Source organism: Trachymyrmex septentrionalis, unplaced genomic scaffold (genome assembly GCF_001594115.1).
Source record: "Trachymyrmex septentrionalis isolate Tsep2-gDNA-1 unplaced genomic scaffold, Tsep1.0 scaffold95, whole genome shotgun sequence".
NCBI lineage: Eukaryota > Metazoa > Arthropoda > Insecta > Hymenoptera > Formicidae > Trachymyrmex > Trachymyrmex septentrionalis.
This window is the reverse complement of record NW_017306139.1, coordinates 73,360-88,873: the sequence shown is the minus strand read 5'-3', so window position 1 is coordinate 88,873 and position 15,514 is coordinate 73,360. Positions and strand designations below refer to the sequence as shown.

Below are 15,514 nucleotides of genomic sequence, written 5' to 3'. Positions count from 1 at the left end.
ATATATATATATATATATGTGTATGTGTGTGTGTGTGTGTGTGTGTGTGTGTGTGTGTGTGTGTGTGTGTGTGTGTGTATCCTATTTTTTGCAGGACTTGTTTAAATAATATAAAATTGACAGAACGTGTATCAAGCTAAAAATCGCTTGATAATTTGATCAATATTCAATCAACAATAAATTCAGTAACAATTTTTTGATCGCAATTGTTTGTTTACATAAATTACATAAATAATCTCTGTAATTGTACATAGATAATTATGTAACTGTTATGTAAATAACATTTTTAATGATTATTTGTAGATATATTGTTAATACTTAGACACATACTTGGAATAAATATCGTAAATTTCAATAATACAATGTTTAGCCATTTTCATGTTATGCTATGTTAAAAGATAATTTTCATATGTTGAAAAAATGCAAAGCAATAAAATTATATATATTTTGTACTCTATTTTATAATTTTTGTATTACATTGTATTGTATTGTACTATATTATATATGTGTATCATTTAAGAAATTATATTCTTCTCTAACACAAATTCTTTCTATACATAAATTAAAAATATAAAATATAAAAAGTATACATCAAAAGAAAAAGCACGAAAAGTGATAAAATGATTTTATAAGTTAGTTGGTTTTTATTAAATAAAATAACCTCTGTGAAAAGGGATCTAAATTTACCCTTTAAGTTTTTATACCATACACAATAAAAAATTTTAATGCATTTATTTACCCTATTTACATGCACTTTTGTTAAAATCATAATTTCTGAATTATCAAATTTTCCTTTGTATCTTACGTTAAAATTTTGTCAAAATAAAATCCATGGAATTGAAATATAATTTTCATTCCGTTTTCTTTATTTTATTAGCTAAAATTAAAATTTGTGAAATTATAAATGTCTCGTTACTTTTTAGTCAGAAAGTTTATTTTTAAATTCCGAATATAATATCGAACACAGCAATTTTCTTTCTCTATGTCAAATTGAAAACTCCGTGACATTCACAGCCCGTTAAAAGCTATCTTTTTACAACGCAGCATCACCTCTCGCAAACGTTTTCGCAACAATATCGCGCGAATGAATTTTTTGTGACGTTGTTGACGACCATAAAATGAGATTTCGATGGAAACGAACTTTCTGACACACGCGAGATTGCTTGTAAATACATATGCTGCGATCTTTGCGACGATCGTTTCCATTTTTTATAGTGAATATTTATCGTAGTAATGTTAAAAAATCGCCACTACTTGGAAAGTAAAACAGGCTTATAGAAAAACAGGCTTATTTCTAAAATATATGATGGCGATTTCTTAACTAGCTTTATCCATGTACTTAACTTTGTATTTACTCTACATTTTATGCTAAATTTTACATAATAATGCTATATTTTGTACAATTTAAAAAAAATTATAAATATATGCACATATATTTTTTAGAACACTATAAATATATATATATATATAATTATTTTATAAAAAATATATGTATAAATATATGTATATTTTGTACAGCGTAACACGTATATATATGTAATTTCATAAAAAAGACGTCGTCCGAAATTATGAAAGTCTTCAGACGCGTAGTTATAAAAATGGTAGCAAGAGTGAGCGATGAGGAGCGTTTCTGCAACGCCACTGTCGCATTAACTAGCCGGTGTACTCGGTGCACTGACGCGATTACTGAAGGGTGTAATAAAGAAAAGAGATGGGAAAGTTTCGATGAAGGAGAGCGGAACGTCGTGAACCACCTTACAGGCGAGACGTGACCGCGCAAGAATGTAAGTCGCCGTAAAAGCGGTCGTTACGATGAAACGAAGCAAGAAACCTTCGCGCACCATCGAGGTGTAATGTACAAGATACTTGGATGAGATCGTGTGCATTTATGAATATATACAGACTGTACATTACACGTGTTTGAATAAATTCATTTTCAGACATAGATTTAATCGAGAATCAGTCCTTTTTCTTAATCGCTTAATCAGATGCTATTTTTCAAGAGAATTCCGAAATATTAATGTAAAGTACTTATAATACTTTAATGCATCAGATATTTAGAGATGTTGGAACATACAAAATATACGTGCACACTCCTTAATGTAGTCTTAAATTCTTAGTGAAAAATCTCCTTTATAATAAATATTTTATACTATAACTTTTTATACTGTATTTTCAATATTATAAGTATAATGGACCATCTACGTATTATCTAGAAAGTTATAATATTCGAAGAAATGATCCATTTATTCGACTATAATGACAAATCCAAGATTATAACTCGCATAATACGAAATCATTTGAGTAAAATTCAAATTTTACATTGCATGTTTACTGAAATATTTAAAGTTTTACTTTAACATGAGTTTATTGTACAACTTGAATATGAGTTTACGATAATACTTAAAAATCGTACAATTTAACAAAAATGATTATTATTACTATCAATTAATCGCGACAGCTTAGACTAAAGTATTATTTTTCAATTATTTTAAAGATTTAACAAAAAGTAAAAGTTCATATATATAGATGTGTAATAATGTTTTGTAACACACACACACACACACACACACACACACACACACACACACACACACACACACACACACACAAATATATACATAGTGACACATAACAAAAAATCCTTGACGTCTTTATTAATTCGTACAACTCGCCAATTCAGAAGCGCGTCTACTGCAATGCGGATTTTCAGTACAATTTTGCCACGTACAATTTCGCGTAAACGATGGAAACACAGAGGAAAAAAGCGACTCGCGTTAGGCGCATATTGGGCGAACTTTAGATATATGGATGTCGGAAAAACAGCGAGCTCCAAAAAATATCGCGGGTGAAAGAGATGAGTTTTATTTACACTGTACCAATCACGCAACTACGAAACCGCGACCAATTATCCCGGCACGAAAACCGCTTCGAGCGTTTGCATGCGATTGAAATTTTTCGTTGCTTGTTAGAGAATACTTTCGGCAACTTGGTTTACCTTCAAAATAAGAATACGATACGCAGCAAAAGCATTCTTAACGTGAATGCGAAATCAAACAAAATGTAGGGAATAAACAGAGACGCGAGAAGAAAATAGATTTTCGCGGTAGCGCAAATTGCGGAGAGACGTGAAAATACGAACATTCTTATTGATAATCATGATGCAGACAGAGTCAATCACTCCGGTAATAAAACCGATTAAAAAATGATTTATATAATTTTTAAAGACGTGAACTCGTAAATTTGTAATTTATTTATCAAGTAGGTTGAGATCTTTTTATTACATTTTGTCGCAAAATTCACTCGATATGACTACATTTCCGATAAGAGTGCCCGCATACATTTTATCGCGCAATAAAAATACAGATGCACCCTTTAAATCGCCCACATAACCGCATCGCATTTTACAACGCGAGATTCTCCTGTAATTTTTCGCGCGCCTACCATGAGATGCATATGGAGATGTCAGTCAGCCAATCGTTAAATTGCAGGCATGCCGACAGGCCCTTATTGTTAAAAATCCCTGGCAACAAAGCTCGGTAATCGATAACTGGCGCGGATAACAAGGCTACGCGTTTCGCGCCCCTGACACGTCGCGCGTCGGCGAGAAAATGCACCGACGTATAATGCAACAATGCAACGCTTTGTTTCTGAACGGGCGTATGATAATAATAAGCACGAATAATCCCCCGCGGGGACCACATTCCTTGATTAAATTCTAAACTCTAAATTTCTTGCAGTGAAAATCTCACTCCAAGAGAGTGAAAGTGCAACCACCCTTGAGAAAAAAAGGGCAAATATTTCACTTCTTAAAAAAAAAGTGACAATCTTCACTCTTTTTAGACTGAATCTCTTTTTTAAAGTGAGATTTCATTCCCCCGAAGTGAAAATTCACTCTAAAAAGGATGAAAATTATCACTCTTTTTCAAGAAGTAAAATATTCATTTTCTCTTCCAAGAGTAATTGTACGTTCAATTTCTTGAAGGGAGATTTCACTGTAGAAAATTTAGAGAGTGACTAAATCAAATTTAATTAAAATTTAACTCAATCGTTAAAAAAAACATACAAATGTAGATTTATCGGAATAAACTATTTTAACTAAAATAAACGTAAACACGATTGAAAACAAGAAGAGCTTTCATCTCGTGAAAAATACTTCAATCTATTTTTTCATCCTTTCTTTCTCTTTGGAATTCAAAATAGAATTTCAGAGAGTTTCAAATGCAGTTCCGAAAATGGAGCAATAGTATTTAATGAGGTTAAAAGGATCGCAGTCATAGAAGATATGTTCGCCATCGAGGGAAAACTTATGTTACCATAAATTATGCAACGAGATCCGTACGATCTTCGCAGACCATTATCTAAGATCGACGGAGCTTGCGTGGGAGTTTAGGGCAAAAGTTACATTTAGGTCGTGGCTTTAATTCGTATTCTTAAAGGTACGGAGGAAAAAGGGGTACATGATTGATTTCCCATTCTGATCAGTAATTTTATTTTGCCCCGCGTCGAGAAGAGCAAGTTGATCTAAGAGCTTCATTACTGTTCGTAAGTTGCCGCCGCTTTGTCTCTCGACCATTTTCGCGCTTAATTAAAAACTACTCAGTGGAACCGGTAGAGATCCTCGTTAGTCTTTTTATACAGTTTCAAAATGGAGAAAAGAAGGAGAGGATGGAAACTTCGGTGAAACTTATTTCGCGCCGGCTGGTCTCCTTCTTCAATATCAAATAATAATATTAAATAATACTCGTTATCACATAATGATTTTGGAGTAGTGTGTATATAGAGTAAATAAAAAATTCCCCTAAGTAAAATAAAAACTAAATAACTGTTATTTTCTAATGCATGGATAAAATGAGATTAATTAAATATTATAAAAGTACAATTTATATTCATGATTCTTATTAAAGCAAACTAATTTTTCGTTAATCTTCATTGTTATATTATGTCATTAAATTTAATTCTTATATAGGAAATCTTCATATTCGCACATACATTTTATTTTCTTCTTTATCCTGAAAAGTTTCGCCTTTGCCAGATATATATCGTTCGAGTTATCGAGCAAATTCGAATCAGTGATCTCCCAGGAGAAGCAACTTAGTTTTCCGACAGGACGCGAGTTTCCTCAATCGGTATACTTGCATTTCCATTTCCACGTGTCGAGGACAGACGATGCAAAGTTCTTACACACGTTTTCGGCGTCGCGACGTTCCCGATCCGTGTCACTCAGGTCAGATTTCTCTCTGGGGTTATCTCCGTTATCTCGGGACAAATCTCCATAGAATTGTTCCCATAAACCGTAAGACTCGCCGCGAAAATCACTTTACTCTGCAGGAGCCATAGGACGAATCGGGACCAATGAAACCAACGTGTCCTGGCGGTTGATCATGATTTACGCCGCTCCGTAAATAGCGACATTCTCTAAAGTGAATTTCCGTGCGCTGACGAAATTTCGGATTGGTTTGCAAATTTTTTTGGCAAGAAAATTTTAGTTCCGCATTTTTTGTAATTTAACGTAATGAAACATTAGCACGTCCTAATGCGAAAGAAACTTGCAACGCCTAGTTTTAACAAAATTATAATATTATACATCCCTCGTAAATTATACGCTTTTCTCCGAAATATCGCGAGGCTCTTTCAACAAAAGCACATTCTCGCAGCTCGTTATACAACGATAAATGAGTATACAAGATGTTTCACGAAATAAATATTTAAAATTTGTCAAAAGACGATCAAACTTTTATGTAATAATTTTTAATTTTTCTTATTATTCAAAAATAATCCGAATATATTATTCGTAATGTATCAACAAACAATATGTTGTATTTCATTAAATTTAATTCTAAAACAGTCGGATATTAAAATTTCCTGGTACTGCTTATACCGATAGATTTACTTAATCTCCGTTTTACTTTCAACCTTAATCAACCTTCAGAAGCGCGCTCCACTTAATGCTCTGTGCGATATATCAAATTCCTAAATATAGCAGAGACAATGCTCTTCTGCGATACGCATAATCATACTAATTATAGTGATTTAACGCGCGCGTTATTAAACTTGCCAGCTCAAGCAATAACCTTTAATATCATCCGGGACGGCGGGTTGTACATCACTGACAAGTATGAGTCCGTGGAATTCACTATCAATCTTCTTCACAAGAATTGTTTTCACCATGAATTTACAATTTTAAGCTATGTTTGTACATCTGCGTATGTAAATTTCGAATATTATTTTCAACAAATTTATAATACTAAACAATTTTTGATAATTAACATTTAAATAAGATGCACAGATGATATTTTTATAAAATCTTGATTTATAGTGATAAGCGATAATTTTCTTGCAACAAAAATGAAGAAATCGATATCATATAATATCTCCGAATTAATATTTAATTTATTTATACGTTATATTTTTAAAAAATTGTAGATTAATATATCTGTTTATATTTACAATCATAACTTTAAAAATTTATGATTGTAAGTAATTTTGTAATTTTTATATAAAGTCTATTTATTGTAGTATATTAATTGTAAAGATATATATTGACTAATTTAATATTTCAGTATAAAATTTTCATGATGTTAATATATTATATTTTATATATATATATATACCGTCGTTAATATTGATGTATTAACATACGAATACACGGCTATTAATAAGGAATTCAAATAAATTGGGGTGAACATTAGGAATATTAGGATAAATTAATATCCCTTCCGTTCGTACCTTTTAATTCCGGCCAAAACGTTATCTCGCTTACTAGACTTTATCTCGCCTGCCAGCATCCCTAGCTACGGTACAGAGCTCGTAAACGTGTCTGACTTAATGCGGGACGGCGATATATCGAGATTGCGAAGCGCACACGGAATGCACTACTGCTCCATTGGATGGAACTGAAAACGCCGTGAGAATGTAAAACACAGCATGAAAGTTGCATGGACACGTGATATATTTGGATAATCAGTAACAAAGAGAAAAAAGAAAAATTTATATTTAGAGCTTCTTATAGTAGATAGCATTAGCAAAGTGTAGAATTTATCCTTTTTATTTCAAATTCCTATTCATTTTATAATAAAATCTTAATAATGTTCACAGATTGTTGTTTTCTATTATATTCTTTATAGTAGATCTTAAAAGTTTTCTGTATTCTTCTAATTATAATATTATAAAAACAATTTTTAATTACATCCGGATAAAGTAAAAAAGGGCTAATCTTTCGTGTTATTTTTTTTTATTTCTTACATGCTGATTTTTACTTATATTTTATATTTTTGCAATGTTTATCTTAATTTTTTTTAGCAATCTATATACAGAGTGTCTCTTAATAAAGTTGGAACCACATTGGGGGCGTAGAATGGGTCAAGGGAAACAAAAAAGTCTTATACCATTTTTTTGCATTTTTTGCAATAGTTAACAAGATATTAATTACTAAAAATGGCCGAATATTGGTCTTTTATAATTTTTTTCTCAAATACTATCAATTTTACAAAAAAACTATAAGAGATAAAAAATGTTTATTTTCTTCTCATAGAACTTTAAGAATTTTTTTCAGAATTTTTTATCAACTTTTTAGTTGATTACTGCATTTTCTTACTTTTATTATCAAGAGAAAATACGGTATTAAAAAATTCTGAAAAAATTCTCAGAACTTTATGAAAAGAAAATAAACAATTTTTGTCTCTTATAGTTTTTCTGTAAAGTTAATAGTATTTGAGAAAAAAATTATTAAAGACCAATATTCAGCCATTTTTAGTAATTAATATCTTGTTAATTATTGTTAAAATTGCAAAATGGTATAAACTTTTTTATTCCTCTTGGCCCATTCTACGCCCCCAATGCGGCTCCGACCTTAATTAAGAGACACCCTGTATATGTATATTCTTTATTTTGCAGTACTTGCTTCAGACTGATAAATCGATTTTTCCTTTTTCTTTTTTCTCTTTGCCTCTATTTCTCTTATGTTCTTCAATTTCCGCAGAAACAAGCACTGTGTATCAAAATTGTTCAAAATCGGGATCAAGAAAATATGCGAGAGGTCTCGTGGTTGAATTTATTTTTCGTCTCTCTTCACGAATCTGAGGTGGGTAACAATAAAGCCGAATTGCTTCGTGACGGTCGCGAAATTACAACAGACAGAGATTTATCTCCGTCAAAAGCGATATGATAAAGCGAGATTTTGCTGTCTCTAATAAACTCCTCCTCCCTTCCTCATTGCATCTGTCTTGTTGCCGGAAAATATTGTTATTGATTGTTTTATCTTGCCGAATAAAAAAAATGTCAAGTTATTTCATTTATTTCAAATTTATGGTTTATTGGTTTTCCAAAAAAATGCTGATTTATCAACAATCGTACATTAATAACAATTTACTGAAAACTGTTAACTAATATATTTGTTAAATATGTCACATAAAAATAACTCTTTGTCTTTAACGTATATAATCTAATAGTTTTATTTCGTAGTTAATTTTAGACACAATTTAATTAATTGTTAGAATATCAAGTCATACAAATACTGTATACTATTTTAGACACAGCGTATTCTGGAGATCGTAAATTAAAATGTCAAGATTGAAATCTAATATGTATTATAAATATTATAGTAATCAATAGTAATCAGCTGCCGAGTTAACTATTATTAGTAAATTTTAACAATAAAGGACAAACGCCAAGGACGTGTGCCAGTCGATTTATTGTTGCGAGAAACGTTTAACGTTTTGTAAAATGAATTTACATCAAACATTCTATTCTTTGATTTTAATTTAATTATTAATAAATGATCGAGTATCACGCTTTTTTACTGGAATCGCTTGATTTGACGAGGCGCGTATTGTTCAGCGCCGTCCGAAAATTGTGGATAAATTACATTTAAATCAAAGAGGAAAAGTTCAAAGTGCAATGCGAAATATAAATCTAACAAGTATCAGTTAAAAAAATAATTATCGTAAATATCGCAACGGAATGGTAATTAAAAATTTCCATTTCCTTTTTGACGTTTTGACATGTTTATAAATCAAATTAATTATGGAGTTAATCGGTTGTGTATATTGATAAATGTTATGCACCAAATAATTATTCACAGAAAATTATCGCATTTTGTGCACAGAGATAACAATGCGGCTTGTCACACGAATGACAGCCTGGTAATCTCGCGTATTCAATAACGTGCCATTTACATTATCATTTATTTATAAAAAAATTATACAATTTGTACATGTCATCTAAAATTTGTCGCTAATGATCAACTCGTCAAAATTAGCTGATTACTACAGTATACGTAATACCTTCATAACAAGCACGTATAAAATGCAAATTAGCTGAGCAGGAAAAATTCGATATAATCTGAACTGGGAAAATAAATCAATAACAGATGATGAATCGGTACACGTATAAACGTATTTAGTTACTTGTGCATATTGCGCACCACTGGCCAGCTTTGACCTACTTACGACTCGAAAACTAATGTAACTCCGATACATTATCAGGATTTTCGATTGTAATTAATCTCTAACATATAACGAGCTATTAATTTCCAGAATGCAATGCGCTATTAAAATTTTACGGTAATTGCGAGATGTACTGTGTGTGCATAATAACTGATTAACTGATTTAACTGATTTCTACTACATATGAATTTTTTACTGAAACGCTATTGTACTGTTATATCAATCTTTTGAAATATTGTATAATTCCAAATTTCCATTAAGTTTAACGTTACACCAGAAACTCGCTCATCGTCCTATATATTCAATGTAAATTCGTCTTTGCGTACTGATACGAAACAAGACCGCAATTAGGAAGTTACACGAAAGGGCGGCTTTCGAAGAGATGGTACCTCGACATCGTAACATTTAACACATTCGCTTGTAAATGTTTCTTCGTTGAGATAGATTCTTTTTTCCCGCCTACTACATGTACAATGAGATACATCACTCGTGTGTAGGGTCGTTCTTGGTGGCGAACTTCGCCTAGTTCGCGATCATGAAATTTAGCACCACGTAGAAAAAACACTCAACTGAAACGACCTTCTTCTTTTTCCGTTCATGCGTAAAATCGTCGATTTATTTCCGGTTTACTTTCTTTTTATTCGTCCTCTCAACTAGTACCCGTTATTTAGTGATAGTATGAAGTTCAAGTGTCAATTAGTTCTATTTTTTTCGGTGATTAGCAAATGTAGAACGAAAAAATATATTTTACACATTTTACCATTCGGTTATTTCCCGTGAATATGATATTAATTAAATAAAAATAATATAAAATAAAAATAACACATAAATTTCATTTTATTAAAAATGAATAAATTCTTCCGTGAAAACTAAAAAAAAATATTTACTACGCAATGATGTTTAAATTAAATTTATTATATACAATATTTATAAATTATTTAAATTACGAAAAAAAAAACTAATTTCGTTCATATCGTACGTGAAATTTTATATTCAGTGAGAATTTTTTCTACTTTGGATATCAAGCAAAACAGATATGAAAATATTCTGTTACGATATTCTATTCTTCATAGAATCTATGAATATTAATTAATATCAAACCAAAAATATGAACTTGAATTATATATTACGATGAGTAACATATGGAAAGGTTCTCATATTTTGCCTACATTTTTAAAACGAAATTCATTTCATGAGAGGATATCAAAAGATCAAAGGCCACGATTTGTAACGGCAGAATTGCGATGAATAACATTTGACCTAAAAAGAATCTCATTTCAGCATGGATTTTTTTGGTTTATACATACATTTTGGCATATACTTTTGTCTCAATCTTCACGAAGAAAAATATACCACTGAAAGTGTAGCGAATCTTTTCGTTATCTAAAGATAAAGAAACGAGAGTGCGCTTGTTTCTTCGTTGTTAAATCTAAGAGAAATTCTTTTCGTTCGCTCCTTTCAAAGCAGGTATGACATATACACGTTTTCATTTCTGCAGGAAGAATGCAATGAAATTTACTTTTGCCAGTGAATAATATTCGTAACGTTTTTATGATGGTTGGTATTCTATGTCATTATTTTTTCTTCATTTATCGTTATTATGCAACTACTAATTATTATCTAAGTGCGTTTCTAAAAAGAAAAACTATTACATTATTATATTCTAGAAAAAAAAATTGTAGATTTCAAGTAATTTAAATTATAGCTTATAAAAAAAGCTTATAATAGAAAATAATTTTTTAAGATATTTGATAGTAATATTGTATAAATTTTCTGTATATAATCCCAATAGATTTAATCAGCGAAGTTAATTGATATATATTTCCCATTATTTCCAATTAAAAATAATTATAAAAGTCTACCTCAATAATAGGGATGATTAATAAATGGTGTAAAGATAGGATGACCAATAATGCGGTTTTAATCTCGTTGAAGTCATTAAATGCCATTTATAGCTGATTTAATAACCGTGGGATAGTGTGACAAAATTAATAATATCACACGCGATATTAAAATCCATGGAAATAAATGAGAAAAATTTTTGGCACAAATCCTGTCGCCGATGGCGAAAAGTTGATGTCACCGACACGCAATTAAAACTTGGAAATAGGAATGCTGCACTAATTTCCGCTTTGAGTTCTGAACGCTTCCTAACGTCTTCCTACGACTTTTCTCCTTCTGCCTGCGGTATAATCGCTCGAGAGAATCCGGAATGCTTTCTCCCGTTTGTCGGTAACCGGCATCGCATTTCGTCGGGAGAATTCGAGTGGCAATGTTAGGCATCCTCATGTACGAGGACGCCTGACATCGCTTCTCGGATGTTTCCGGATGAAAGAAAGAACGAACAGAGGAAAGAAAAAAGAGAATTCTGAAATCTGTCGCGTCTCGAGACGAGCTTGTGGATCTCGGAGCTTAATTAAAGAGGATTCAAGTGCGGAACATTAGACGAAGGAAGTCTCAACGAAAGCTTTTCTCGGCACTCTCGCTGATGTACCAAGCACGAAACGGAATTTCTCTTTCTCTTTCTCTCTCCCTCTCTTCTCTTTGAAAGCGGAAGAACCAAAAGCAGCCACTGGAATTTACACCTCGACGGATTTAAGTCGATTTTCGCATTATGTTTGTATAAAAGGAATCGGAGAGGAAATACAAATATTTTATTAATAGACTCTAAAGGTAATTTTAAATAAAAAATGTCGTGTCAATGTAATTCTCACTTTTTCCAGTTATATCTGGATAACCATTATAATTCATATTTGTCAGAGAGATGTCATCTCAAAAAAATTTTCTGTCAGATATCATATTTTTAAACAGCTTTTTAATAATCATCTAATATTATATTTGTAACGTGTATTTGGAGATCGTGCGATATTATTATATTTCATATTTTATGTAAAGTATAGTAGTAGATATTTATCAATTTTTCATATATAAAGGATTCTTTAGAAAAAATTTTAATCTCGTATACATATACAAGATAATTGTCTCGTAATGAATAGAAATAGAGAAACGTAAACACACCTGTACTCCTCCAGCGCCTACGATGAACAACAATTGAACCATGAAAAGGGCTGCCAAAAGATTCATCAGGGTCGTTCCTGCCAGGCTCCTCAAGTCAGAAAAGAGGCTAAAACATAAATACAGCCAATTATTAAAAGATTCATTGATTCGTTTATTGATGACTACAGAATAAAATTTTATTCAGATCACGAAAGAAAAATAATTTTACATAACACTTGTAAAGGAATTAAATATTAATTCTTTAATAAATATATTTCAGCTCAAATTAGAAAATAATCTACTATTTTCGAAGAATAATCAGCACAAAAGTAATTAAAGAAAATTATACTTGGCACCGAAAATATTAAATGGCTCAAATAATAAAAGAATCATAAATATTCAGAAGATTAGCCACGAGCACATTACATTATTCTCACTAGGATGATAACGTGATATAAAGAATAGATGGAGAAACGAATACGAGGGTGAACGTAATACATTACGTCCACGCGATAACACACGTTCGTGGGAGAAATATCTCGATATCGAGGAAGTTGAGTGTTCAATAACAATCGTACGAAAGTTTCCACAAAGAAATAAATTCGATAATCGCCAATCACGCAACTTACGAGAAAAAGATATCAGTTGCATTTGTCTTCGTATGTCAACGGGAGAGAAATGTAATTTAATTAAAAAAAAAACGGCATTTCTAACATAAATTTTAATATTTAATATAAATTTAGTTTTAAAGGGACGTGATTCTTTGGGTTTATTTAATTAATTTTAATTTTAATCTTCAATTAAGTCATTTTAATGAAAATGTTGCAGTGTTATTGAACTCTGTAACAACAGATTTTTTTAAATTTATAACGATTACGATAAAATTATATTAATAATATATAATAATATAGATATCTATTATTATAATGATAATAGTAATTTATTAAGTATATTTATGCCGATACGAATAAGAGATTATTAAATATTGAAAAATAAAAAACTCTTACGTATAAAAGTGATTATACAAAAACATTGTCGTCATCATTATTATTACAACGTCATTCTATCGATTTGCATGTTTTCATATTATTTCCATCATATTAAGATGGAGAAAGAATTCTATTTCAATTAATATATACGGAAATTAAAACGTGTCATTCTTGTATGTCACTCTTTATTGCAATCGGAGTGCAAACGAGCCGCGACGAAGATAGGAGGTCCTCTTAAATTATGGATTTGCCCCGCTTTTCGGTTGCCTACAATTAAGTGTCGCGGACCGTTCGTGCAGTCATCCTCGTGAATAATTCGCCCATTCCGTGAATAATTCATAAATCGCTGCCGAACGGCTTCTAGCGAGAAAGGAATCCGCCGCTGACGGAAACAAAGGAACGATCGCGATAGAGGAAAGTTACAAACGAGAACTATCGCTCTTCCGTCTCAAAGATGAACGAAGGCAAAGTATTCTGGTTAAAGAACGGCTACCACAGAAAAATGCGATTATTAATAAGGCGATGGGCAAAGGCAAGAATAACGGAGTTAGCTCGTGGTAAAGATCAAGCACGAAATATCACACTTGAACATTTTCAATTTAAAAAATTGTTCGTAAAACGTAGTATCTCTAAAGACCTGAAATATGGAAAGAATTATATATAAAGAAGATTCAAATGAAAAGAAATGTTTCAATAATTCGACAGCTTTTTAAATTATATTTTTAAGTAGGTATAAGTGCAATCATTTTGTGATAAATAGGTAATGATATAGAATACAAGTCAGTTTTATTGCCAGCTCTAAGAAAATTGTATAATAAAATATAAAAAGATACATGTACTATATTATTTTATGTAAAAGAATATATATATTATTTTTCATAAATATTCTTTTACAGTCGACTGTCACTATCTATCCCCTTTTTTATAAATAGAGTGAGTGTCCAAATATAGCTCATAAATTTATATTAGTATGACGAGAAATGCATAGACTTCACGAATTTTTTTGATTTATTTGCCGTTTGCGTGACATCGATATTCGGTTTATGCAGAGGAAATATCGGCATCCTCTTTTCTAGGTCGCCAGCTGGAAGCGAGAGACATAAATCCACATTGTGTATGTACGTCATGCATGTACTTGATACATCACTAATGAGAGGATAAGCCGTACTCTTGCGCGATCTGTTCTTTCTTTATTAAAATTATGTTATTCTTTATCAAAGGAAATATCTCGCGCAAAAAGTAACATATTAAATAAAAATATAACGTATAACATTAGTATTTAACATTAATAGTAATATTATGTAATATTAATATAATATTAATTGAAATAGATGAAATCCGTAGTTTGGATATATCAACAAAGATAAAAGGTTTAATGACTATTGTACGATTAATAATTATTAGTTTCGCTAATAGTACGTATTATTCTGATATTATTATGCTTTATGTATTATATAATTATCTACAATGCAATTATAATTATAATTATATATCGAATTCAATAAAATACGAATGAAAGTGAGCTTTCCAATCGTGCTTTATACTATTAATATATTGTAAATATTTCCAATTCGAGACAGCCTTGACTAAAGGTGGGAATAAAAAGTGTAATGATCCCCTTGCTCGACTTTTGCGACTGTCGACACTTTTTTGCCTGTACCCGACATTGAAAGTTTTATCGTTTTTATGAATTATTCACAAGAATGGACGTGAAACGAGAAATCGCGCGTAGAATATCCACGGGAGCAGTTGAAATCCATCTCCGTGACTCTCAGGAGATTTTCTTTAGAACCACCCTTTATTTCTTACTCTTTAGCGAGAGTTATTTTACGCCAAATTTGATTATCTTACAGTGATTTCTTCGTACATAATTATTCGACGAGTTATGTATCCGCCTGTCTCATCAATCTCAATTATAAATTTAAATCCAAGTTTCAGAAGAAATTACATTTCAAAACTTACAATAAGTATAAAGTACGACTTGTATTGTCAAACATTTATGAAATAATTAATAGATTAATCTTGCGATATATACTTTAATTCACCTTTTTTACATGAAATAATATATATATATATATATAT

General features: G+C 31.0%; 1 protein-coding gene across 2 annotated transcripts in view; it reads right to left on the bottom strand.

Annotated features, from left to right (window-relative positions):
• LOC108756136 (cadherin EGF LAG seven-pass G-type receptor 1-like) overlaps window positions 1-15,514 on the bottom strand; it is a 102,518-nt gene that overhangs the window by 50,915 nt on the left and 36,089 nt on the right. For both annotated transcript variants that reach the window (XM_018499730.1, XM_018499729.1), the window contains exon 4: window positions 12,465-12,570. In XM_018499730.1, coding sequence (XP_018355232.1) covers window positions 12,465-12,570 — 106 coding nt within the window. The remainder of the gene's footprint in view (window positions 1-12,464; window positions 12,571-15,514) is intronic.